We start from the raw sequence: 27,339 nt of genomic DNA, 5'->3' as shown, positions 1-27,339 counted from the left end.
CCAGATAGATAGATAGATAGATAGATAGATAGATAGATAGATAGATAGATAGATAGATAGATAGATAGATAGATAGATAGATAGATAGATAGATAGATAGATAGTTGCACTAACATGGAATAAAGGGAAATGATGCCCCCTTGTGGAAGTGAAATAACATTTCCAGTGGTCTGAGCAGCGCTTCATCGGCACCCCCTCCAAGAAAAACCAAAACCCAAACAAACTCGGGAATGGCGCTCCACATCACACTTTTCAATTCCCGAATAAATTTAGGAACGGCAGTGAATTAGTTAAAAACAAAACAAATTGATGACCACTTTATTTATAAAACTATACATGCCTATCAAGCAGGTGTCAGGAATTATTTGTAATGGGGCCACATGTGTAATGCAAAGCTAAAATAGCAACATCAGTTTTATCCCATTCAAATGTATTGAGAAAAAGCACAGTCTCTTGTTTAAATAAAATGATTTGCATGTACTAATAACATATTGTTACTATTTTTAAACACTATTTTTAAGCACTCATTAAAATTATATCAGTCACGTAAAAAAAACTGTAGCGCTGTTTTCTCTTTACGTAATGTTAAAACGTCAAGAAAAGTATTAACAGATGCTGTGTTTTTCCAAAGGAAATAACCTTGTTTGCCTTTCCTGCCCATGTTTCATTACAACAGCAGCTTATTTCCCCGTGGTACAATTGCAAAATACGCAGCGCATGAATTTTACTGCCGAAGCGCAGCAGGCCTGCAGGTAGGCCTATCAAGCATCTGCTTGATTCCCAGGGAACCTGTGACGCACAGTTAGCCGGCAGCCTTCTATATACGTGAAAGTATAGAATATAAGGGCTTTATTCACCAAGCCGTCCAGTTTAATAGGAGACAAAGGGCAATTTAAAAGTTTGAAATAATCACATGGAGCAACGTTGGCGTTGAGTTCAGCTAGTGAACTGTTAAAAGCATTTAGCGAAGGGATGTTATGCTGTAGCTATTATAAAAATAGGCTAGCTCAAAGAGTTTGATTGTATTTCACATTTTTGTGACATGCTCCCTTTCTTTTCCTCTTTGTCAACTTCTGAAACTTTATTCTTGCACAGAATAGGATCCTGGATTGGATGAGGTGAGCATCAGGAAGCATAGTTTCCGGATAAAGCAGTGGCTTCCTGAGACAGGGATGTTGGATTCTGGTCCTCATTTGTAACTTTATTCAGGCAGTAAAAATGAGTTCACTCTTTAAGCGCAACTCAAAATGGCAGCTGTGAATATTTGTTTACATGAAGCCATTCAGGTGAAAGTACACACAGAAAAATGGTCATCTATTGTTAAGGTCCAAACGGAGAGAACATCACGGTATAAATCTAGATAGGAGTTGAATTTGCATATTTATTTCTATATTTTCTTTCCTTAATGGGAAATGCAAATGTGCCATTTTGTGGCGAGTGTGCGTTCGGCAGCCGTCATGCTGAATAAATGTGACTCTAGGGTATCCCCACGCACCTCGGCATATTAATCATCGTGACACGTTCACGACCCTTCTAATAAGACAGGGCCATAGTGTAGCCCCCCCACCCCTGCCTGAAAAAAAACACATCCCATCCCACCGCAGCCCCACTCCCTCTTTGTCTCTCGGCCAGTCCCATGGGACAGGAGAAGGTGGTGGGGGAGGCCGGGCTTGAGCCGTGAGTGGAGGTGGTGGGGGCTGGGGGGGTAATGCGTGTGGTGGGAGTGTGAAGTTAGACCCCCTCATTCAGAAGCCCTCCCTTGGGACAACGGCAGGCACAAGACTCCTATTAGGACTCAGCACAGTAGCCCCCCAGGAGCAACAAAAGACACCTCCTAATGCTCCCTGTTCTAGCTGAGTGCACACAAACACAGAGAACGGCGGAACAACACAAAAACGCAGAACATGCACCACGGTTGACTCCAAACAGAGGCAAACCGATCCAAAATTCAATTCAATTGAAGTTTTTAGATTTACTTTGGGATGTGCTTTCATTTTAAAGCACCTGGACATGTCCAGCAGGACATTCGGGCGGGGGTGCGGGGTGATTGGAAAGGGGTGGGGTAGTGCAGGGTGCAGTGAACTGCAATAAGGTGGCCAGCTGGACAGCAGAAAGCATACTACTCTCACCGCCTGTCTTTGGTTGTGAGGCATCACTGGTCTATTTCCCAAACTTCTATTTTTGTCTGCAAAAAAACAAATCATGTTCATTAAATTTTGGCTAGACATTGAATGATTTGAGGACTAATAGTAAACAGGTCATATTCGTATGATTTGAACAATAACAGAAACATTTCAATGTAACTTATAGCTTGAGGAACCCGCGATGAGAAGAAAGGAGCGTCAGCGCAGAGCGTCAATGCGTATGTGGAACTGTCACGGCTTGGAATTGAAGCGGATTTACACGGGACAGGAGATCTGAGACAGTCACTTTTTGGGGATGCTACAGCTTCGTGTTTGCTTTCAACATTTACCTTGCAGCAGGCGTGCATATTCCACCATGACGTCCCTGATCCACTGGTGAAAAGGATGCTTTGATCCTATACTCTTTCAAAAAAACTAAAATAAAACCCAACTGCTGGAGACGTGCACTGGCTAGTTGAGTTTAAAGTACAGTGATACCTTGGCTTATGAACTCAATTGGTTCCCAGACAGAGTGTGTAAGGTAAAAAGTGTGTATCCCAAAAATTAATTTCCCATAGGAAACCATTAAAATGAGAATAATCCGTTCCCAGGTCCCCATAAAACATAATTTTCTACTTTCTAATCCTTAAAACTACACAATATATACCTTATTGTATGTATAATAAATGTGTTATGGTATTTTAATTAAAGAAATAAACTGTACTGTATAATAAAGTGGTTTTATTTACCTTTGTGATGGTCGTTGATAGCTTGATGGAATGGAGTGGCCAGTTTCCTCAGCATTAAACACTTGATGAGAAACGTAACGTTCTTTAACCATCTTGAGGAATGATCCTTTGTAGGTGCTTTCTCTGTGATAATTTTATCTAGTTCCTCATCAATTGTGTTCTGTTTAGTTGGGTTGATAGCTTTTTGCATCAAGTGTACAGATGGCTTATGCGGGTTGTTTGTGGAGCCTGATTGATGGGATATTTTAACCTTGTAGTCTACACTCTGCCTTTCAACTATCAAAGTTGAAACTCTCTCACTGTTGTCTGCCTGTCTCTTTAATGTTTAAACCCCCCCTCACTACTGTGTTCTTGACCAATCACGTGGCTTTAACCGAAGACTGGGGGCGGGCAATAGAGGACAAAAACACTCGTCTGCCATTTTGTTGTTAGAAGAACGGGCTCGTTCGCGAACGACACATCACTGTTTGAGGCAGCTCCGTGTGTATCCCGAAAAATGTTCGTATGCCAAGGTAAAATTTGTCTAAATTTAACGTTCGTAAACCAAAACGTTCATAAGCCAAGGGGTTCCTAAACCGAGATATCACTGGACCATATTTTCCGGTGTATAAGGCGCAAGGGAGTATAAGGCACATCCCCAATGAATGGTGTATTTTCATTTTTTTCCATATATAAGGCGCACCGGAGTATAAGGCGCACCTTCAATGAATGAAAAAAGTTTTCCAAATATAATACAGAAATATATAAAGTTTCTCAAATATAAGGTACACCACATTATAAGGTGCTACAGTGGAGGTTGCGGTTATACACTATTTCTTCCACAGGGGAAATGTAGTTAGTAGCTACTGACAATAGTTGCAAGACCTGTTGTGGCTCAATATGACTTCACATATAAGGTGCAGGGCCAACTTTTGAAGAAAATGAAGGCTTTTGGGAGCGCCTTTTACACCAGAAAATACGGTAAATTGCTGTAAATCCTTTCCTCACACCCGTTGGCGCTGCAGGTGAGTTCATTTTATTTATTTATTTTAGTTTTTTTGGGGGCCCGAATACTGATTGAGGATATTGATACAGTGCAAAAAGCACTCCCTTTATTCAATCGTACATTATATGATAAAAGTGGAAATCCCAAAAGCATCATTGAGCCATGCATCTCCATAAGGTTCATAATGGCGCTCACAGCGTGCTGCGACGATATATACAGAAAAAGGCTGCCCCCCCCCCTACTTTTGTTCCTGAAATGGAGCTAATTAAATTTTCATAAGATAAAAATGAGGTAATCTGCTATTAATTGTGCTTCCTTCCTACACATTTGCTCCCTCCCCTCGGAGGATCCAACATTATGCCCACACTGAACCCCCCCCCCCCCCCCGCCCGCTTTAACGCCCCTTAGTTTTAATGGATTCTACCATAAACCGATTCCTATATGAGCACACGGAGGCTGAACGCTATCATCAACAATAATCCCTCAGTGATCTCCATTTTATCTTCTCACTCCTCCTACCACATCCCCCCCACCTCTCATAGCCAAGTCCCTACACAGGGCTTAATTACTGCTCCGAAGTAATTATTTCCTTTATTAGTGAAACCAACCATATGTTTCGAGTCTTTTTAAGTGTACCTATAAAACCCTTGCATGATTTCTGTCCCTTTAGGATAGAGCTGGGCCGCTTGTTGCTCCCTACGGGGTCGCTGCCTTCATTCCTCCACCCCCTATCGTACACACAGCACGAGTCAAGATGCACCTAACTCCTTTGGTTGCACACTCCGCAAAATGTTTCACAGAGTAGCTACGCAGCACCCAGCCAGTGATAGTTTTTGGGTTTTTTTCTCGATTTGTTAGCGACACCGCATCGCCAACCTTTATTTAATATACATCCTGATGATGATAACAATTTTGGTCCCATACGGGGTGACCCAAAAAGAAAGGGCCCCAAGTCTAATTTGGCCCCGTTTCTTAGTACGTATTTTGCCCGAATGAAATGAAACTTTGGTCATAACAAGTTTATTATATTCAAAACATCACATCAAAACACTGGGGTATTTCGCCTTTTTCTCTCCGTTCTACATCATATGTTCTAGATGGCCTCCATTTAGCTCCGTGCATTTCTTGAGGCACAGTACAAAGTCCTCCATGACGTTCTTACAGACTGAATTAGTCCATCTACGCGTCGCTCATGCAAGTTCTTTTTCGAGCAAGATAGAGCAAGTTCTCACAGCTCAAAAATATCCCGAGATTGGCTGAAAGAGAACTTCGGAGGCCGAGTGATCAGTCTCAAGATTGATTTTGAGTGGGCACCCCATAGCCCGGATCTAAGACCCCCAGATTTTTTTGATGATAACAATTTTGGTCCCATACAGGGTGACCCAAAAAGAAAGTTGTCCATGACGTTCTTACACACTGAATTAGTAATGGCCCTCATCTCCTCCCTGATGGCTTTATAGAGTTCCATGGCGGTTCTGGGTTTCCCTGCATAGACTCTGTCCTTAGGATAGCCCCAAAGAAAAATAATCTGGGGGGGGCTTATGTCCGGGCTATGAGGTGCCCACTCAAAATCAGTCTTGAGACAGATCACTCGGCCTCCGAAGTTCTCTTTCAGCCAATCTCGGGACAGGTTTTAGGTGTAAGAACTTGCTCCGTATTGCTGGAACCAGAACTTGCTCATGAGCGACGGGTAGATGGACCAATTCAGTCCGTAAGAACGTCATGGACAATTTTGTGCCGCGTCTCGAGAAATGCACGAAGCTAAATGGTGGCCATCTAGAACATATGCTATAGAAAGGAGAAAAAATGCCAAAGACCTTAGTGTTTTGATGTGATGTTTTCAATATAATTAACTCGTTACTACCAAAGTTTCATTTCATTCGGACAAAACAGTAAGAAATGGGGCAAATTAGAGTTGGGGGGGGGGGTCACCCTGTATTTGTTAAATGCCGAAGCACTACACGCAAATAAAGCAAGAGAAGACAGCCAATAGGGGACGAGTCCAGAGGTGCGTGGGAATAGAGGAAGGAGGGTGGAGGGAGCGAGATTCCAGAGGTCCTAGGGAAATTTTGTCCTTGTATTAATAGACTTTGGTCCCTTTGAAATTTACTAGCCATAAAGTTGACAGCACGTTGTGCAATTTGAACAGTCCTGCAGACCTTTCTTGACTTTTCACTTCTTTTTAAACAAAGCGGTCGTGCCCCGCCGGCCAAACAATTCAACCGCAATCTTCCCCTTGGAGTCTAGCTATTGATGGTGGCCACAACACAAGGTGAACAAGTGTCATCGTCAAACTGAGACCTCCATGGAATAAATAAATCTATAAAAACCTCACGTAGTCACCGACTGGTGACCAGTGAGATGAAGACAGAGAGTCCGGCTTCTTCTTCTCTGTCCTTTTAGCGCTCTACCTCTTAATTTTTATGGTTCCTGCACCTTCAGGAAATGACCCTTTTTATAGGGTCAACACTATAAAGGACTTGTTTTTTGGTTTTGTTTTGTTTTTTGTTTTGTTTTGGGAGTGGTTGGTGGATGTGTGTGTGGTGGGGGGGGGGGGGATAAGTGTTCAAGTTACTACCGGTTCGTCTTTGCTGCCAAAGAAAGAGACCTGATGAGGCTAATAGTCTCTTCTTGAATATATCACATAGCTGTGAACTCTGTGACCCTTTTTGTCAATAGGAGAACTTTTCTCTTGAGTGTGTGTGCGACTGTGTGTGTTTGTGAACGCGTGTGTGTTCTAGCGTCCATGTGTGTTGACAGTCCTTGTATTTAATGTATTCCTATGAGTGTGTATATCATGGACGCATGCTTGTGCTTGGACCAAGTGTACCTCAGTTCTATATAAATTATCCCTCTAATTTGACATGTTCATGCGATCAGTTTATTGACAATAGGAAAAGTGGATAAGCTTTCGGGTAGTAAAGACAACCATAATGCATTTGAAATGACAAAAGATGTGGTGCAAGGTTTAATGTGAGGATATTTCCATCCAAATCAGGTGTCAGACTGACAACTGTTTGTATAACGTCGCCGTGTTTTGGGTAATAGGATTGGCTCATATTCATCCTCATGCGTCAGAACCTTTTTACTGGCGCTTCACAGTACAGATGGACAATGACTCAAAGTGTCCTCTCAAAGAAAGCAAACATTATTTTTAAGCTAAGAAGAAAAATATTATGTTATGGTTCAGTCAATCACCTGACCTGAATCTGATTGAGCAGCCATTTCACTTGCTGAAGACAAAACTGGGGGGATGCCACAACAACTGGCAGGAAGTAAACAGAACGTCGCAACAGAATCCTACTGGCGTCCTATCCAAGATGAAATCCAGCATCTGTTCCTGTCTATGCACTCCAGACATCAAGCTGTAATTGACTGCAAAGTATTTGCCACCAGGTGCTGAGAAGGGAAGGTTTGATTTATGATAGTTAATTTGTCCCATTACTTTTGTTCCGTTAAAAGTAGAAGGTATATACCAGATTTTGATGACCATAAGATCCACATAAAACGGAAGGTGTGTAGGGGTGGATGAGCGCGGAGAGGTAAGGAGGAGCGAGGCCATTTAAAGATTTGTAGACAAATAATATGATCTTGAAAAGAACTCAAAAATGTAGATTGTAGAGGGAACCAGTGAAGGGATGCCAGAGTAGGAGTTATATATGTTCCCTCTTACGAGTACCAGTCAAGAGGCGAACAGCAGCATTATGGACCAGCTAGAGACGCTTCATGGAGGATAGGCTGACTTCAAAGTAAAACGCATTACACTAATCAAACCGAGATGTGACAAAGGCATGAACTACTGCTTCAAGGTGCTCATGAGAAAGGAGATGTTTTATTTCAGCCAGTTGCCCAATGTGAAAGAAGCTGGATTTAACAACAGCACCAATTTGTCGGTCAAGTTTAAAGTCACTGTCCAGTTTAAGACCCGAGTTTGAGACTTTTGACTTGAGATGAGGAGCCTCGGGATCTTACATACCCTCTTCAGCTAGGGCAAGTGATAAGGGACGAACTTACTTTGCATTTTGGAATATGTATAACAACAAATATTACCAACAAACACATCCAGCCCAACCACATCATCAACATGGATGAGATTTCGGTCACATTTGACACCCAGGATAAAACCACACTGTAAACAAATTGGTCCCAACATACATACAGAATTCAATTCAAAAAAAGAACAATGATTAATAAAGTCCATGACTCCTTTGAACAGCTCTCCACATCATCAGTTAACCATGAAAGCGAGCATTACCTCCAGAACATACATTAGGGAGGTGGATGTTTTAGTATTATAAGTGTCGCTCCGTGATATAAATAGATGTTCTTTTCCATGAAATTTCATAGTAATAAGGCACTCGGAAGCATGGACCCTGTAAACCCCCACTGCGGCACCCACGTGTACTTTGAGTGAATACTAAGAAGCAACTCTGGCATAGGTCCAGTTCAGAATGTACCGTGTGAACCCACACGACTATCAAAGGCAGCGAATATAACCATGAAAGGGTGATTGGGTTTGACGTGCGCGTGGAACAGGATCGTGTTTGAAGTCCTTCTTCTATCACAGAATGACAGAAAAAGGAAGGCATTTATAATCCCGCAGGGACCCTCTAATGCGCCACAAGCGGAAGAAAAGATCCTCTCGACTCTTCTGTGGGTACCGTAGAGGAGCGGGGGATGATAAAGGAGGCAAGGTGGAGGAGAAGAAGCAGCAGATGATGAAAAATGGCAGTCGATGAGAAGCAGAAGTGCTGAAACATGACTGGTTGAGCAGAGACGTCAACAGACACTTGCTCGCATACAAGCTCCTCCCAAAAAATATATATATATATATAATTATAATTAATTTATTTCATCAATGGTTCAGCGGGTTCATCTCTCACAGTTGTTATACAGTAAAGTCTCGTTATATCGATATCGGATATATCGATAGTCCCGGTTATATCGATACTATTTCTATGCACGCACAGAGAAAATTACATGCAAACAGGGTCGGATATATCGATAGACCCGGTTATATCGATATTTTTTCGGACTCCCTTGAATATCGATATAACGAGACTTTACTGTATTTCTAAATGAAATATGAAGAAGTTCACTACATGTCCATGGAGCTCGGAATCTGTTTGATTTCACCTTGATCATATACAACAAAATTACATTATTCTACTTGCGCAAATACCGTATTTTCCGGTGTATAAGGCGCAGCAGAGTATAAGGCGCAACCCCAATGAATGGTGTATTTTCATACTTTTTCCGTATATAAGGCTCACCGGACTATAAGGCCCACCTTCAATGAATGAAAAAGGTTTTCCAAATATAATATAGAAATATCTAAAACACATTCTCTATCACATTATAAGGCGCTACAGTAGAGGCTGGGGTTACGCATTGCTTCTTCTACAGGGGAAATTGGAGTCAGTGGATGCTGACAGTATTTACGAGTCCAGTTGTGGCTCAATATTTCTTCATATATAAGGCACACCTGCATAGAAAGCGCAGGGTCATCTTTTGAAGCAAATCAAGGCTTTTCGGTGCGCCTTCTTTACCGGAAAATACAATACAGTAAAGTCTCGTTATATCGATATCGGATATATCGATAGTCCCGGTTATATCGATACTATTTCTATGCACGCACGGAAAAAATTACATGCAAACAGGGTCGGATATATCGATAGTCCCGGTTATATCGATATTTTTTCGGACTCCCTTGAATATCGATATAACGAGACTTTACTGTACTTTGCTGTGATTCCAGCAGGTATGAACTTTAGTCTCCCTTCATCCACAATACTACAAAACTGTCAGTTGCACCGGATGCATGTAAAAGGAAATGACCTTGGGACGCATGATGCAGAGACATCAACCAAATGTCCAAACAAGCACATTAAGGGGCACATGGATGCAGATTTCCAAGAAATGTGACACATCAATTATGAAAAACTGTCAAATCCTGTTCACAGTGTTACGAGAGGCACAATTATCTTGATTTGATTACCATCAGAAAGACACAATTGTGTCTTGTTACATAACATTTGATATATGAATGCCTTTTTTTCCTGTTGGCGTATGGTACTAACTCCACTTTCACTTATAAAATTGTATAAATTGAAGTCATTGGAATTGAAAGGCAAACAAATAAGTAAGGTAGCTCTGCTCTTTTGCACCAACATCAAGAAGACCTGATTGTTGACATGATCCTTCAAGCAACTGACTGCGAAACTGGCCAAATTCGACAACAAACCCAACAGTCCTCATTGCAGTGTAGCTGAAGTGCATTTAGTGTTCGAGAGTGCAATCTACAAGCATGCAAAATTTTCAGAATTGGCATAGTGCATGTTATGTCGTTTAAATTTTTGGATTTGTGTTTAACCCTTTCAAGCTATAATAATGAGAACATGTAACCTGACATCATGGGCTGAGCACTCTGTAGTAACCTATGTCCCTGAAACGGTTATTAAGGTTTACAGGAAAATGGGTGGAGGGTTCAAAAAAATATATTTTCACACTTGAAAAAAATATAAGTCATAAATAAAAACTGTACACACAATTTAATTTTAAAAAAGATTTAAAACAACAGCGGAGCAATTAAGCTGCTTAAATAGTGCTGAGGGTTACAATTTTGAAATTGCTAGCTAGATAGCTAACTTGATATTGATGATATTATTGTGATTTATGATATGTTTACAACAGTGACGTGCAGTCAGGGGAGGCAGGTGAGGCTGTGCCTCACCTGTCATCATGGAAATATCAAATGAAAAAATAAATTAAACAGTTATATTTATTTAGTGATTTGTACTTTAAAGTTCTTTTCCATTTTACTTCACCATCTTTGGATTTTTTTTTCAAAATCGCTGAATTTGTACAAAGTACAGACGAGCGGTGAGGCAGCAGCCGGCTGAGCCTCACCACGGATTGCGCAATGACTCTGCTAACTGTGCTGGCTTGCTCTGCAGTGAGACCACATTGCTGTCCCTCTGCATATCGCTATTAAAGGGTTCAAACACTTTTAGTATATGAACAAAATGTATACAGTTTAGCTGGTGTAACACGTTAACTGTTGCCAATCAAATGGTGAATAAGCTACTCTGTAGAGTTCATGTTTGTAAATTTGACTGTGATGACGTCAGTGCCTCACCAGCCATGAACCTCACCGCACGTCACTGGTTTACAAGTAGAATTTCTCTGTCAAAAAAAGAAAAAAAAAAAGGAAATTTCCAGCACATGAAGCACATCGGACACATCTTTGTTCGGTGGCTTGTACGAGTTGATTATTTGGGGCGTGTTCTCTCCGCCTTGCGCAGAATATATTACGTGTGTAAATGTTGTTGAACCCCGCGATCCTGCAGGAAAAGGTCACACACTCCCCTCGACCCCGAGTGCTTCTCCGTCTTTGTGTACCCGCAGTGGAAAAAACGAGCTGTGCCTATAAACTTCGCATTTAAAAAGGCAAGTGCGGCCGAGGGGGGCCCCAGTTGCACGAGAGGAACAATGGCAGCTTTTTGGACACACTTTTTCTCACTGCGATGAACAGCAGGGAGACCGGTAGAGGCTCCTATAAAAGAGCGATAGAGCACAGCTGCCAGGGTTCAACAGTAATTTTATCAAATGTCTCCTAGGGGGCTGCCTGCGGTTTATCATTGGATTCACGGCAAAGCAGAAGAGGGCCAGCAAATTGTTCGTCCGCTCGCCCTGTCGTCATAACTCCCCACATTAGAGCCGCGTTATCATTAATAATGCACTTGACGTTCAGGCTGCTTTGTCATGCGTTCGCGCACATAAACGAGGTGAAACAAGAGGGAAGCTTTCCACACGCTGACAGCAGCAGGAGGTGGACTCAAGAGAGCAGCTGCCTCCTCCAAACACATCACACGCACTCACTTGCGCACAGAGACATACACACGAACCAGGTGGATCATCATCATCATCATCATCATCATCATCATCATCATCATCATCATCATCATCATCATCATCACAGCCATTATTATGAACAGAGTGATTGTTTGCACCGTGGAAACAAAAAGTCCACCGAGCCACGTTGAAGCTACCTTCTGCTTCATATTGACAAGCGTCATCCGTCTGGCTGAATATTGATTTATCAGCTTCACCTCTAACCCCCCTTTTGACAGCTGCCACCAACAGCTGATTGAACCAATTAGCTAAGGTGTATTTGAACGCACCACATACCTGTCAACATTGGCTAATAGCTGCCCTTATAAATGCCTGTATAAAAGTTGTAGTACGCAGTGCATTATTTAAAATGATAAAAAGCGCTAACAGGCGGGAATTCGGTATGCTTTTATCAACCCGACCGTACGAAGCGACCGTACGCAGCGATTAAAAATATACGAGGATTACTTTTTCTGGTTTGCCGTGACAAAAGTAGCGACCATTGTCGTTGGCTACCAGCAGTTGAGACGAACTGGATTGAGCCAAAATGGTCTTTGTAAAATCGGTTCACAATTTAATTTTTTCCCGTCGTATAAAAGCATAAGTAAAAACGTATAAAACACGGGGAAAACGTATGTTGACAGGTATGGAACACATGCGATATATAAACACGTGTCGCTCAGTATGGGACTCCAATACGACACAAAAACTGAAGTGCTAAAAGTCAACGATCGTTTGCGTCATTACGCACCCGTGCGCGTGTCGGAAGCGGCGAAGCATAGGACTACTCACGCTCAGAAGCCATGGTAATGACGGACTCCGTGGTGGCGTGGTACTCATCCTCCTCCATAAACTCATCCTGGGAAGACGCGTCTCCCTGAAAGTCGTGATGGTCCAGGAGCTGCTGGAGCGGGGGCGCCTTGGGCAGCAGTTGGTTGACCACCTCGCGGCTGATGTTTGGTGCCTGCTTCAGACGCAGCTTGCTCAAGATCTGCGACTTGATGGTCTCCAGCCTCAGCACTTTGCTTTGTTCCCTCCAAACGCAGGCGGAGCACTCGTGGGAACCGGCGTCCTCGTCCAGTGGCGACAGGCCGGCATCCGTGGGCGTTTCGCTGGCGGGTGGCAGCAGCAGATTGGGCTCGTCGCTCCCCGACTGTCCCAGGGAAATGAGCACCATCAAGCACAATAAGAAGTTATACCTCGACATGACGATGCCCGGACACAAGGCAATGCAACTTTTTTCTTGTTTCCTTTTGTTGTTTAACTCACGTTACCAATTAAATCCACTCTCTTGGTTGTGCGTCGCTCCTGTCCTTATCCTACCAGATTGGCTTCTAATCCAACACCAAGAAGTTGCCAAAAAGTGCGTTCCACTGTGTCTTTATTGAGAGTTGACAAAATGTCCATCTGATGAACGTTGAGCCCGATGACGTGTGGTTCGATGGTTGCTTTTGGCGTCGTATGTACTAGTTTCAGTCCACGGAAGTGTCTAAGTGTGCAGAAGTGTCACTGGAAAATGTGCAAGAGCGGTCAAAAAGGGTGCTCTTTATATATCTCAGCTGCCCGCTGTCGTCATCCGTCTCCATTGGCTAAGATAGCAACAAAAGGCTTTTAGGTCTGTCACCAAGTCAAGAGGGACAGGGCGAAGGGAGGGTGCAATGTCTCTTATTAGACACAATTATTATTTGTAAATAACCAAGAATTTACGAAAATGTTCATTGAAAATAACGCATTATTTAAATGTTTTATCATATGTTTGTAGAATCCCTCCAAGTGCCTCAGAGCAAAAAAACAAAAACAAAAAACAAACAAAACAAATCAGTGAATGCAAAAATATCAAGTTTAATCTCCATTCAGCAGGCACAAATAATCAATTGTCAAAGGCTGACTCGGTTAAAAAAAGTGTTCACTCAAAAAAATATATATAAATACAAACTTAAAGACTAGGAAAGCCTTTAGCAGTAATGTAAATTTTTCCACTGCGAGAGTAATAAAGGCATATCCAATCCAATCGTGCCACAATGAGGAAATTATAAAAGAATTTTACCTCCCCGTCGGGGAATCGAACCCCGGTCTTCCGCGTGACAGGCGGAGATACTGTCCACTATACTAACGAGGATAGCGGAATAGGCTCCTCCATTCTTAAATGTGATTCATATCTATTGCTGCAATAAAATATCTTTACAAATTATTTTCTCCGCTGCCTATACATTCGTCCCGGAAGAAGAAAAAACGTCCCTCGTGAATATATTTGTCGTCTCTCACCATGGCAAATGCCTCAATGGGCAGTATCGTACTTTTATGCTTTCCATTAAGCCGTGTGATCCTCGGATAATTAAACACAAGAATGCAGCATTGTTATTTGATATGGTCACTGTACTTGAGCGTACACTAAAAGTTGCTGTGTATGTGAAAGATGATTGATTCCAATGTGCAGTAACAATCTTACGGGTTTCGACTTCGGTGCAGACGGCATCATTGACCCACCAGCGACACTTGGTGGGGGAAAGAAAGAAAGACGTGGAATCATTCATTTCATACAATGAATAATTTGATAGGGCATTCAGTAGCTTTTATGCACGAATCAGAATCAGAAAGCCTTTAATCGTCCCACAATGGGGAAATTTGCAATAATATGCTGCAATATCCTGCAGCAAAACTGAAATGGGTGAAGGGGTCGAAAAAGAAAGAAAAAACAAAGTATTGCTTGTACAAGAAAATGACAGAAGACTGAACTGTACAACTGCACAAAAAATGTTTCATAAAAAGAACTGTACATAGTGCAAAGTATAAAAATACAGTATATACACGTCCATCTTACAGTGCAGAGCCTTCCTGTGTGGAGTGATCCTCCACGCGACTTATATTCAATGCCAGGTATTCAGTGCTGTCGTTATAGTCATAGCTAGGGTACTTAACAGTCACAATTTAATTTAACTTTAATCATATTCTAATAATTATTATATCAAGTGTGAAAATTCGTCACCTCGAGGCACTTTGTCCCTGGTGGCTCTCCGTACTGAACTGGGTTGGGCTTTGTCGTTGTACTGTTACTTTAGCAGCCCCACTGAGTGTCAGCTGCTGTCGCGTTGGAAAAACAAGAACGTCTTAAACTCAGAGGAGCGTGTCTTATATAAACACCACTTGTATAAAACAGTATCAAAAATGCTTTCAGTCAGTTTAGACAATAACGGGTCTCCAAAGAAGCGGACTTTATCACGAACCGAGGATGAATCACTCCGTAGCATCATAAATGAGGTGAGTGGAAAGAACCAGTCAGCGTCTGAAAAAAAATAAGTACACAAATTGAATGGGTCGTTTGGTTTATTTCAATCGTTCAACTTCTTACGATGTAGTCAAACGAGAATTTGGGCACAATTTGTATATTTCATTTGCTGTAAAGGACGTATTTCTTGAACGAGAACAGATCGATTTCAACTTACTTCCTCATACCAGCTAGATGTCCTGCTGTGTTGACTAATGCTGAAGTGCTAAGTATACTATGTTTCGTGTGTTGTGCGTGTGTGTGCATGTCTATTGTGCGTGTGTGTGTGTTTGCGTGTGTGTACGTGCGCGTGCGCGCTGGTGCTCACTAGGCTGAGAACACATCGAGGCGTTTGACACGAAGCGACAGTCGACCAGGGACCCTGAAAAGGAGGCCTGACAGCCAGGTAAGGAGACCAACATGCCTCTAGCACGAACACAAGAACAGTCACTCAGCTGGCGTTTCATCTTTTTACTATGTGTGTCTGGACAATTCGCTGACTTTTGTCATAAAATGATAAATACACTTTTCAAACTGTGCCTTTTCAACTTTGATGCGAGTCATGTGATCAATCATCATAATTGTAAAAGATCCCGCAGTGTTTGTGTTAGTATGTTTGTGAGAAGAGGCCAGAGTTGTGTTTGGACAAATCGTGCTCACTTGCTCACAGTGATCTGAGCGCCTGACAGTTCCTTTTAAAGGCTACACCTCAAATGGAACTCTTTTTTCTTTTAAACAAAAATATGAAAATCTGAATTTTAAACAAACTAGATTTTAAAAGAAACTAAATTAAGGCTTTAGTTGTACAAATACTACTGTGAGCGCAGTGGTACATATTGCTGCCTTGAATGCACTCAGTGCATATTAACTTCTTAGCCTCCTTTGTAATGTTTGTCTGGTTCATAATAATAACAACATTGATGTCTTTTTTTCAGCATTCAGACCAGGACTTCTCAATAGGGCTCCCAGAAATGGTGAATATTTTTTTGTCGTAAATTTAATTGGACACAAGGATTACTCTAATTTCCACCATTCTCCCGTGTGCTTTATTCTTGAGAGCTTGTTCAGCGCATATCCTTACCCACGCGCTGCCTCGTGAATTCAGCACTTGTTGATTTTGTTACCATGTCTGCTGTGTAGCTGGAGCTGCAAGCCAGCTATAACGAGGCGATGCATGAGTTGCGTGGGCTGGAGGTGGAGCGTGAAGCTCTGTTGTTCCAGGTGGACGTCCTGCAGGACACACTGGAAGGTGTGGAGGAGCTGCTAGCGGAGACCCAGAGGGAGGCCGGGCATGCTAATGTGGTACGAGGCGTACAAACATGGTAGTTTGGTCAAAATGTGGCTTTGTGACAAAAAAACAAAAAAAGACTTCTCTCTGCTTTCAGGAGTTGAAGCAAGAGAGGGAGGCCAAGAGGAAGCTGGAGCGTTTGGTCCACTCTCTGTTACAGGAAGTGGCGACATTAAAAGAGGTCATGTTACATTTGAAACTTTACACATGCAATGGTTCTTCAACGCAAACGACTGACGACGCGCAATCACCCTATTCAAGACTTCCTGAATATTCAGCACGAGTTAAAACGTAAAATATAGCTATATATGGTGGAATCTTTGTAAAATACGCTCAGTAGAAGTCATTTGAAGTGATTTTACAAATTATGGACACAGCTTGTCCGGAGGCGTCGATTGTCCTTTAAAGCATATTCGACACATTTTACATAAGATAATAAAAACACAAATTAAAGCTTGACACAAGTGTGTGTTCTGTGATACCACTTATGTTTTTTTTTGCATAGTTTGTCACGCAATCAGTCAAAGTGTCAATGACAGAAAATATTGTATGAAAAACATTACGATGTGAATTCTGAGTGTAACCGGTTGTTTTATTTTCTCTTCACAGGAAAAAAATAGACGTACGCATGTATCGGAAGACACGAGTGAAAGTGAAGTGGACGCAAAGAGACAAGGACGTAAAATGAACGAACCCGCCAAGAACGCCCCGATATCAAAATTTACCGGAGAAATGACTTCTGCATGTGACGATGTGCATCCGACGAGGGGAGACGAGCGGAGCGTCGTGACCAAAGTCAAGTGGGTGGCCAACAGCGCACCCTCGCTCGCACTGGACCCGTTCTGTGAAGACGGGGTACACCAGAGGCCTTACGAAAACCAACGAGACAGAGGCACACCCCCGGATAAGAGCGACTCGGATACCGCCAGCACGTACGAGGACGCGTCCGCGGAGACTCCCGATCAGGACGACGGCCCTTTGGAGTTGCCTCATGACTCGCCAAGTAAAGACGCCGTCGATGCCCAGGAGCCCCAAAATGGCGGTAACTGCATTATGTCTTAATTTATTTGGAAACGTTTTTCAAAGCTGCGAGTCTCAAGATGGCTCACAAGGTGGTTCGTTTTTGCCAATATAGTCTTTACGACGTGTCTTTTTTTTTTTTTTTTACGCTTTCAAAAAATGTTAGCCTGGAAAAGAAATAAAAAGTTTGATTTGTATCCAGTGGAACGCGAGGGCCATAGACTGACTTGTCTGCATTGTAGTTCCCATCAAAGTGCTTGCAGTTCAGGTTTACGTTATTTTGGGAGACTTAATCTGAGATTCTTATTTTTTTTTTTTTGGTAAGTTTGTGATAAAATTTTAGTAAATGTAACGGGAACCACAATTTATTCACTGCCTGACTGAGTGACAATTTTTATTCTAATGTCTTTTTGTATCATATTGAGGATTGAGGGACAATTGGCTGCATTTGCACTTTTCACAAGGCTTTGAAAAACATTCCATTTCCAACCGGTAACATGCCAACTAGGGGAAAGAAGTCCTTTCGCTGCACGAAAAGTCTGCATTGTTGCACATTTACAGTGCATTCTTCATGTCTGATTGCTGTGTAACTTCCATTTTTTTCTTTTACATGCTATGGGAGCTGTTTGGATTTTACATCCAATTTGCATGAACATCGGTCACCTTTTTTCTTCTACGGGGTACATACATTGTATACCAGTTTTAAACACTGTTTTGCACTTAAAAACCTTACAAAACTTTACGAATCAGGTTTATATATCCATCCTGCTGATGTATGTACATGAACTATCATGATTCATATTTACACCTAAGTATTTTCTTATGTTGATGAACATTTCAAATTTCATACATTTAGCCGGTCAACATGATTGCTGTCATTACTGTATTTTCTGGTGTATAAGGCGCACTGGAGTATAAGGCCCACCGCCAATGAATGGTGTATTTTCAAAGGTTTTCCATATATAAGGTGCACCTTCAACAAATAAAACGTTTTCCAAATATAAGACGCCATGGTCGAGTCTGAGGTTATGCACTACTTCTGCAGGAGGAAATGGAGTTTGTGGTTGCTGACAGTAGTTGTGAGACCTGTTGTGGCTCTGCTACTTCACTTATAAGGCGCACTTGCGTATAAGGTGCAGGGTCATCTTTTGAAGAAAATCAAGGCTTTTGGGTGAGCCTTATACACCAGAAAAAAAAAATACTACCAGTGGCTATTTTTGATGCTATCTATCGCAGAATCACTGGCATTGTATTACAGCAGTGCATTCTCTTGTCACGATATTAATTAAGTTCATGTTATCTAGTTTCATTATCAAATCATTTTGCTTTTTCCACAGAAAAAAATGCAACTATTTATTCTTAGTGAAACGGTTACATCTTAAATAAGTTTTAATTCTGAAGTCAATGTTTATCTGGAAGAGTACATACACAATGGTACTGACTCGAAATTTTGGAATAAAAGGACTTGGATCAAACTGGTGTGATTTGATTTCAGTTTCATATTTATATTGATTGGCACACAAGTACAACAACACAACCAAAAGGTTACTTGCATTCTTGCATATGACAAAATCAAATATTCATTTCAATTTTTTTTTCGGCTATATATCAAGCGATAGGTGACCAACTTGTCGAACGTTCTTCAAATTATTTTCGGTGGATGTGCTATGCCATTTTTGGCCAGCAGGTGGCAAACTCGATTTTCCACTCGCCTCTGCCAGACAATCAGTGTGAGGTTGTTTCCATCACCAACGCCCATTATACTAGTTAAATAACAAATCATAAACGTGTTCGATTCATGTCTGATTATTTTTTTTATAACAATGCACTCAGTTGTTGGGGAATGAGTTGAATTGTCAAAACAGCCCCTTTTCTTTTTTCAAGTTGATTTGTCTCCATTTTGGCAGGTTTGCAAATTCATCTTTGGTGATTCCGAAAATGTGGCAGAAGTCCGAGTCGGTGAGATATCTCTGAAAAGCAATCAAGGAAATATGCTTTTGCGCATTTTGGGAAATTGTGGCTTTCTGCCAGTGGATTTGTTTGTTTCGTGGCAATCTGAATAAAATAGAATGGAGTGCGGTACTGTACCTCCTTCTGGGTGGGGTCCACATTTTCAGGCAGCTCGCTGACCATGTTTTTAATTAAAACCTCAGCGGGAAAACACTGAAAGCTTGTATCATTTTCAACACTGCTGTAATCCTAGAACATTGACAACGGTCAAAGAAAGTCGATTATTAGCTGGTTGTGTAAAATGTCGTTTTTGTACATACGGTGAAAACATCACTTGGGCTCAATGCGTTTCCCAGCTCTTTCTTCAGTTCCTCATAGCTCTTCCCATCCTGCCAGGTAGACAAATGCAAACAAGCCACTTCATTAGGTACACTCATGCAATCCCACCACAACCGCTGCTACAAAATTGTGTGGAAAAAAAAAGCTTGTGCTCAGATTGCTTTAAAAATAATGTCTGTTATGTCAAACATTTTCTACAAACACCTCCACATGGAAACTATAATCTCAAGGTCAATTAACTCCTTCACTGCCAGTGTGCAAAAATGTGTCCACTCCAGTGCCAGGGTTTTTGTCATTTTCACTCAAATTACAGGACCCACAGAATATTGAATTTTAGGACTGCATACACATTCAATACAGTGTTACAAACCAGAGACTGTCTTCTTTCATTAAAAAAAGTTAATTCCTAAATGATATTGGTCTGGAGTTACATGATCTTGAAATGAGGGTGGCAGTCCAAAATACAATGCAATTCATTCATATTGGTTTATATAGCGCTTTAACAACAGCTGAAGCTGGAAGAAAGCGCCAACATGGAAAAAATGGAAATGCTGCCCCCTTGTGGAAAAGAAAAACCATTGCCAGAGGCCATGGCCAGTGCTTTATCGGCAACTAAGCATGAAAAACCAAAACCTGAACAAATTCGGGAATGGCACTCCACGTCACACTTTTCAATTCCCGAACAAATTCGGGAATGGCACTCTACGTCATATTCTAAATTCCCGAATAAACTCGTGAATGGCAGAAAATAAGTTCAAGAGTTTTTGTCACATGTCCTCCTTTTCACTTTGGTGTATGTGACTTGATCACATGTAATCAGTATGAGGCAAATATACTATACTGGATGCTTAACTCTTCTCTTGGAAGGGGAAAAAAACATTGCCAGAGGCCATGGCTAGCACTTTATCGGTACCCAAGCATGAAAAAATAAAACATGAACAAACTTGAGAATGGCGCCTTATGTCATATTTTAAATTCCCGAATAAATTAATGAATGGCAGTGAATGAGTTTAATACCTTTCGGGCAGCCGTAATCAAGATAGAGAAAATGAATACTTTTTTCGTAAAAGGTTGACATTTTTGACTTAATAACAATTTGTTTCTTTGAAAAAAAAAATGCTTACACTCCATTTGGAATGGTCCCAAGCAGTGAACCAGCCAGTGAAGGTGGGTGGCTCAAACCCTTGCTTGATCAGGATGATCGGGGTATCCGGATCTCTCCCACCTGGACGTGTGCGCAGGTACTCCTGGCTGCTCACCACTGCCTCTTTGCGTTCCACTCTTTTGGCCTCTTTTCCAATCCACAAAAAAACCTAAAACGGCAATATATTAAGACAAAATACTGCAGTGTGTTGAGCATATGATATGCTTCCCTTTCCCTACCTGGTCCCATGTGTCTAATAACATGACATCATCTTCAGTGAGGTCGTCCTGTGTAAACTGGGTCACCTCGGTCACTTTCAAACGTCCCGACTTGTTGGAGCATTCAAAAAGGCGTGGCTCATGGTCCAAAACCGGTTGCTGCAGCCTACGGACAGACACATATAGGGAGAAAAACTCACATCTGCCTAAAATGCTATCATTCAGCCACCTTTACCTCTTGTCATCGGCATCGGGAACCTGTCCGCGAAGCATCTCCCAGAATTCCGAAGGCTCATGCCCCTCTGCAAAAATGTGATTCTGGATACCTTGCAAGTTATGTCCTATCACGGAGCTGATCTCCTTTGCCATGTTCCTCTCATCTCCACTTGCTCCCTACAACCAGCAGATGTCATCAACCGTCAAAGTCCACCATTGTTTTTCACCGGAGGGCCTGCGCTGTATACCTTTCCGCACCACAGGTAGAGTCCATTTTGACTCTTAAGCAGAAAAGCGCCGTTGGAGTTGAGAGAAGACGCAAGTGCTGGAACCTCAATAGCTTTTGTATTGTTGGGCTCATAACCTTGAACCTGGAACAGTTGCACTGGTGGATCTGGTTCAGAAATTCCTTTTCTAGATGACCCTCCCTGACATAGAAGATGGATTGCATACATCACATCACAAACAGCCCACCGGGATTCAATTCACATTCATACCTCAAAGATGACCATTTTGCCTTTGAATATGGCTAAAAAATGCCTAGGTTCTTTCCCCATGGTCACTCTGACTTGAACAGGCGCCCCAGCGTACATGTGGTCCATATCAATGGCGTGGAGCGCAGACGCTGCCAGTTCATCCTGTGTAGCATGGCGGCCCTAAAATACAACGATACCTTGGTTTACGAACTTAATTGGTTCCCAGACAGAGCGTGTAAGGCGAAAAGTGTGTAACCCAAAAATTAATTTTCCATAGGAAACCATTGAAATGAGAATAATCCAATCCCAGGTCCCCATAAGTAAAAAAATAAACTGTACTCTATAATAAAGTCGTTTTATTTACCTTTGTGATGGTCATTGGTGGCTTGATGGAATGGAGTGGCCGGTTTCATCAGCATTAAACACTTGATGAGGAATGCAACCTTCTTCTTTCACCATCTTGAAGAATGATCTATTGTATGTACTTTTTCTGTGATAATTTTATCTAGTTCCTCATCAATTGTGTTCTGTTTAGCTGGGTTGATAGCTTTTTGCATCAAGTGTACAGATGGCTTGTGCGGGTTGTTTGTGGAGCCTGATTGATGGGATATTTTATCCTTGCAGTCTACACTCTGCCTTTGAACTACCAAAGTTGAAACTCTCACTCTCGTCTGCCTGTCTCTTTAATGATTAAACCCCTCCCCCCACACTTCTACGTTCTTGACCAATCATGTGGCTTTAACCGAAGACTGGGGCGGGGAATAGAGGACAAAACAGTCGGTTGCCATTTTGTTGTGAGAACGGGCTCGTTCGCGAACGACACATCACTCATGAGGCAGCTCCGTGTACGAAAAAAAGTTCCTATGCCAGGGTAAAGTTTGTATGCCAAGGTAAATTTTTCATAAATGTAACGTTCGTAAACCGAATAGTTCGTAAGCCAAGGGATTCGTGAACCAAGGTATCACTGTAGTGTGAATTTATTTCAGCTTAATTCCTCCTCCCAACGATCAAAAATACATAGTGTGCATTGATTTCAGCTTACGATCGCAACAATCAGAGCCTCACCTGCCATATGTAAAGCAGGAAGCTCTGCTTGTTGTTCACCAAATAAGTATAAAGGATCAAGTAACAATCTCCTCCGTAGAAGTAGCCATGACGTTGAGGGTCCACGTGCACCAGCTCCAGATTCTCAATTCTCCAAACCTGAGTACATTTCATTTTCTTCAATATTGTGAAGCCTCAAACTAAGTGCTGGTGATCTCGTTTTTGTTGTTGTTTTGTTTTCTTTTTGCTTGATGGTCAATTAACTCATTCACTGCCATTCGAAAATGTATTCAGCAATTGAAAATATGACATAGAGCGCCATTCCCGAATTTGTTCGGATTTGGTTTTTTTTATGCGTGGGTGCCGATAAAGCACTGGTCATGGCCTCTGGCAAGGTTTTTTTCTTTTCCACAAGTTGGCAGCATTTGTCTTTTTCCATGTTAGCGCTTTGTTCTAGCTTCAGCTGTTGTTAAAGCGCTATATAAACCAATATGAATGTATTGCATTGTATTTTGGACTGCCACCCTCATTTCAAGATTATATACAGTAAAGTCTCGTTATATCGATATCGGTTATATCGATAGTACTGCTTATTACGATACTATTTCTATGAACTCAAGGAGAAAATTACATGCCCGCAGGATCGGATATATCGATAGTCCGGTTATATTGATATTTTTTCCGACTCCCGAGAATATCGATATAACGAGACTTTACTGTAACTCCAGACCCATATCATTTAGGAATTAACTCTTTTTTTCTGATGAAAGAAGACAGTTTAAGGTTTGTAACACTGTATTGAATGCCTATGTAGTCCTAAAATTCAATATTCTGTGGGTCCTGCAATTTGAGTGAAAATGACAAAAACCCTGGCACTGGAGTGGACACATTTTCTCACATCGTTTGTCAGTGAATGAGTTAAATGCAATCACTTAAAATAATTTGAATGTTTTAAGACCACACACAAGGCCACAAACCTCCACTTGGCCTGTGCCATCGTCCACCATCCTCTCTTGCGCAGCAATCTCTGGCTTCTCGTACATGAGCGAGGCATCAAATTTCTCCTGTGTAACAGAAGCTTAAAAAGAAAAAAAAAGATCCAACAGTCGTTTGATGATATTTAAACTTGTGGAGTCATAATATCACAGTGAATGTCACGTACCTCTGCCCAGCCCTTGAGTCTGGTCCTTCACTCTCCACGTCTGGAACAGTTGCTTGAACAGAGCTGATTCAGTGCCTTCATTCATCACCTCTACATTGGTTGTGCCGGGATAATCTTTTATCTTGATAAACTCCTATCAAGACCAGCCCAATGGTGAGAGAATGTCACCATGTTGTATACGACAACAATAAAATGGTTGAAGGTGTAACTTACCAAACCTCTGGTTAAGGCTATCAGAGCGTTATTCACTTTTTTCCCCTTCCACACATACAATTTTGACCCACCCTGGTCCAGGATGTAGAAGTCCTGTATACATTTGATCAATGGCTCTTAAAAGTGTTTACCACTTCAACTACCATCATGACCAATATTGGAATACAAACGCTCCCCTACTTACGAACATTGGAGTTATGAACAATGATACATACAAACGTTTTTGTAGTAACATATGTAGTATTCTCTCCAGTTGTACAATATACATATATACATTATTTATTTTTTAGTATGTATTGGCTCTTAAAAGTGTTTATCACTTCAACTACCATCACGACCAATATTAGAATACAAACGCTCCCCTACTTACAAACATTTGAGTTATGAACAATGATACATACAAACGTTTTTGTAGTAACATATGTAGTATTCTCTCCAGTTGTACAATATACATATATATTATTTATTTTTTAGTATAAACCAATACAGGTTACTTATACATGCCTTAAACATATTTATATAAACCTTAACATACTTATTAAGCCTTAAACATATATTACATACAAAATATAGCACTGAAGCAACAACCGTTCGGAACGTATCTCGTTCGTAAGATGGCGAGCATCTGTACAGTAGTCGTTCATCAAAACAAGACACATAAAATAAATAAAAGTTAAAATCAATATTAACTCATTCACTGTCATTCCCAAATTTATTCAGGTATTGAAAAGCATGACATGGAGCGCCATTTCCAAATTTGTTTGGGTTTTGTTTTTTCTTGCGGAGGTGGAGGGTGCCGATAAAGCGCTGGTCAGGCCTCTGGCAATATTTTTCCCCTTCCACGAGCGGGCGTTATTTTCCTATTGTACAGCCGCACTCATTTCAAGCTCAGATAACTCCAGACCTATATAATTTAGGAATTAACTATTTTTTTCTGATGAATGAAGAGAGTCTAAGACTTCTTATGCTGCATTGAATGTTTATGTAGTCCGAAAATCCAATATCCTGTGGGTCCTGCAATTTAACTGAAAATGAAAAAAACCCTGGCACTGGAGTGGACACATTTTTTGCACGTGTGACAGTGAATGAGTTAACATACTTTTTTTGTTAAATGTTTCATGTTCATTCATCTTCTAATCTGTTTACACTCACAAGGGCTGGAGCCTATCCCAGTTTTTATTTTATTTTATTTTTTAACTTGACAGATGAGCCAGGGCTTTTGTTTAAAAGAAGTGTTTTTTTTTTTAATAAAAATTATATTTTTTAAAGTTGTGTTTATAATTACATAACATAATTTTCTTTTATGCTCACAAGGGTGAAAATGTGTGCTGGAGCCTATGCCAGTTTTTATTTTATTTTAATTTTATTTTATTTTATTTCATTTTATTTTATTTTTTTTCTTGACAGATGGGCCAGAACATTGTTTAAAAAAATCTGCCTTTTTTTAAATTGGATAAGATATTTCTTTTTTTAAATGGTATTTATAATGACATAATATTAGAATTTTTAACCGTGTCAGTGCAAAATTTCTGATTTTATTTCACGGTTTGCAAAAAAAAATCTTTTTAATTCAATAATAGCATGCATTTTTTTGTTGCTACAAAACAGAAAAGCATGCAACAAATATTATAGGACTCGATCATTTAAAATCTGAGTGGTCTAAATTAAAGCCCCCTTGAGACTCCAGGGATCTACGCTTTAAAATCAAAGAAAGCAACTCACATTATTGTTGAGTAGTTCCTGAACCAGTGGCTGGCGAGCAACCTCTACGACCTTCATCTGCCCTACATTTTCTGACACACTAGAAGTGCACACATAAGAGGAATCCTCACACGGACTGGAAGAAACACTGAATAGCATTGATCTACTTACCGATAAAGAGTGAGGTTTCCCATTTGTTCCTCGTGAAGGCGTTTGTCAGGAGATTCATCTGTCAGACGGATGCGCCTCTCACCAAGAACGCTAATCAGCATCTTCATGATCTCAGGGGAGTTGTCCTCCTCGTCACCTTCAATCACCTTGATCTCTGCCTGACCTCCTCGCTCTCTATCCCGGATGTCTTTGGCCAACAGCAAACTCTGAGGGGGCAAAAGAGACATTTTGTTTTTTATTCATACTGCCAGTACATTAGTAAAAATAGTTTTTGTCATTGCCAAAAATCCATGCATGTCACTGGCAGTAACTATCTTCTAATGCTGTTGGGTGCACTTTGTAATATTGTCATAAATCACAGGTGTCAAAGATCTAGCCCGAGGGCCAGATTCGGCCCCACACAACATTCCTTTTAAATCAGTGGCAGTTAAAAGGACCATTCAGCGCCAAGTCATTGTTTGTTTCACCCTGTCATTTTTGTTTCATCTTAGGTTTTACTCATAGTTTTGTTTGCTACTTTGGACCTTTTTCTTCTGGTGACTGTTGTTTGAGATTTGGCCCTGCTGTCTTTAATACAATTGGGCAAATACACCCTGCCCCTCCCTCCTGCTTGCATTTTTTTGGGGGTCCACCATCACCACTACCTTGCAAATCATGACAATTAAGAGCTTCGACTGCACTGTCACATACTACCAATAATTGTAATCTTACCTTCAGTCTTTCTTGCTTGTTGCTCTTCGGTCCATTCCACTGGATGATGGTTTTACCGATGTCCAGTAAAAACACATTGCCAAGGTTGAAGCTCTTCCAGCACAGTGGCACCTGAAACCAGTTGGGAGCAGCGGCGGCGTGTGTACACAAGGCGCTCTGTGCCCCAAGGTGTTACGTAAGCAGCCGGAAATCCAGCGCTCACCTCCTTGGCCACCACCCGTTTCCTCCCTTTGACATGAAGAAGCCTCTGTATGTTGTCGTTATTGATTTCAGTGTTCTTCATGTCAGTTGGAGATCCGCCTTTCTTGTAGCTGCAGTATGTAACACATGGTGGGTAAAACGGAGATAATCTAGGATGGGTCGCATTCCTCATGGCATTCACATTCACTCACATTATTCCTTGCTTGAAATAACCCCTGAACAAATCCGATTCGTGTTCCTGAACTTCTCTGTGCTGGACCGATGTGCAACCTAAATACTCATCACATCGTGTGGTGTAAACTGCAGCGGCACCCTGGTCATCTTGAGACGACTCTAAGCCGATCCAGAAATGGATATCATATTGGATGGAGTCTTTTACCTTCTGGGTCTGGAGATTTAAGAACCACACTGAAAAGTCACTTTAGTCACTTTAATTTGAAACAGACAATTTTCTTACAGGCAGTGTTTTT

At 41.3% G+C, this 27,339-nt stretch overlaps 3 protein-coding genes and 1 non-coding gene across 8 annotated transcripts in view; 1 reads left to right on the top strand and 3 right to left on the bottom strand.

The window, feature by feature from the left end:
- gdf11 (growth differentiation factor 11) overlaps positions 1-12,957 on the bottom strand; it is a 24,496-nt gene extending 11,539 nt beyond the window's left edge. For both annotated transcript variants that reach the window (XM_089011145.1, XM_089011146.1), the window contains exon 1: positions 12,543-12,957. In XM_089011145.1, coding sequence (XP_088867271.1) covers positions 12,543-12,957 — 415 coding nt within the window. The remainder of the gene's footprint in view (positions 1-12,542) is intronic.
- Positions 12,851-18,359, top strand: LOC148890293 (uncharacterized). Of its 2 annotated transcripts, none has more exons than XM_089011149.1 (6): positions 12,851-12,976; positions 15,347-15,421; positions 15,951-15,989; positions 16,156-16,317; positions 16,401-16,484; positions 16,913-18,359. In XM_089011149.1, exons 1-6 carry the CDS (start codon positions 12,917-12,919, stop codon positions 17,363-17,365), a joined length of 873 nt encoding a protein of 290 aa, XP_088867275.1. In that variant the 5' UTR covers positions 12,851-12,916; the 3' UTR covers positions 17,366-18,359. The 2 variants fall into 2 exon arrangements, with proteins under 2 accessions (XP_088867275.1, XP_088867273.1); XM_089011147.1 differs by lacking the exon at positions 12,851-12,976 and adding an exon at positions 14,776-15,008.
- Positions 13,798-13,869, bottom strand: trnad-guc (transfer RNA aspartic acid (anticodon GUC)). Its single transcript has one exon. It is a non-coding gene; the product is annotated as a tRNA-Asp (tRNA).
- avil (advillin) lies at positions 18,231-27,339 on the bottom strand. 3 transcript variants are annotated; one of them, XR_016116737.1, is made up of 17 exons: positions 27,061-27,339; positions 26,871-26,979; positions 26,669-26,779; positions 25,958-26,163; positions 25,808-25,886; positions 24,086-24,178; positions 23,873-24,005; positions 23,688-23,788; positions 22,732-22,869; positions 21,688-21,846; positions 21,439-21,618; positions 21,210-21,367; positions 20,996-21,140; positions 20,737-20,925; positions 19,608-19,662; positions 19,412-19,522; positions 18,231-19,293 (listed from the first exon to the last, which is right to left on the bottom strand). XR_016116737.1 is itself a non-coding variant. In XM_089011142.1 (17 exons), exons 2-17 carry the CDS (start codon positions 26,949-26,951, stop codon positions 19,180-19,182), a joined length of 2,067 nt encoding a protein of 688 aa, XP_088867268.1. In that variant the 5' UTR covers positions 26,952-26,979; positions 27,061-27,337; the 3' UTR covers positions 18,231-19,179. The 3 variants fall into 3 exon arrangements, 2 of the variants coding, with proteins under 2 accessions (XP_088867268.1, XP_088867269.1); XM_089011142.1 differs by having other exon boundaries at positions 19,594-19,662; positions 27,061-27,337; XM_089011143.1 differs by lacking the exon at positions 24,086-24,178 and having other exon boundaries at positions 19,594-19,662; positions 27,061-27,337.

This window comes from Hippocampus bargibanti, linkage group LG12, assembly GCF_051943395.1.
Source record: "Hippocampus bargibanti isolate YZ-2025 linkage group LG12, ASM5194339v1, whole genome shotgun sequence".
NCBI classification, from domain to species: domain Eukaryota; kingdom Metazoa; phylum Chordata; class Actinopteri; order Syngnathiformes; family Syngnathidae; genus Hippocampus; species Hippocampus bargibanti.
The sequence above is the reverse complement of the archived record's forward strand: the minus strand, read 5'-3'. Positions and strand labels throughout refer to the sequence as shown.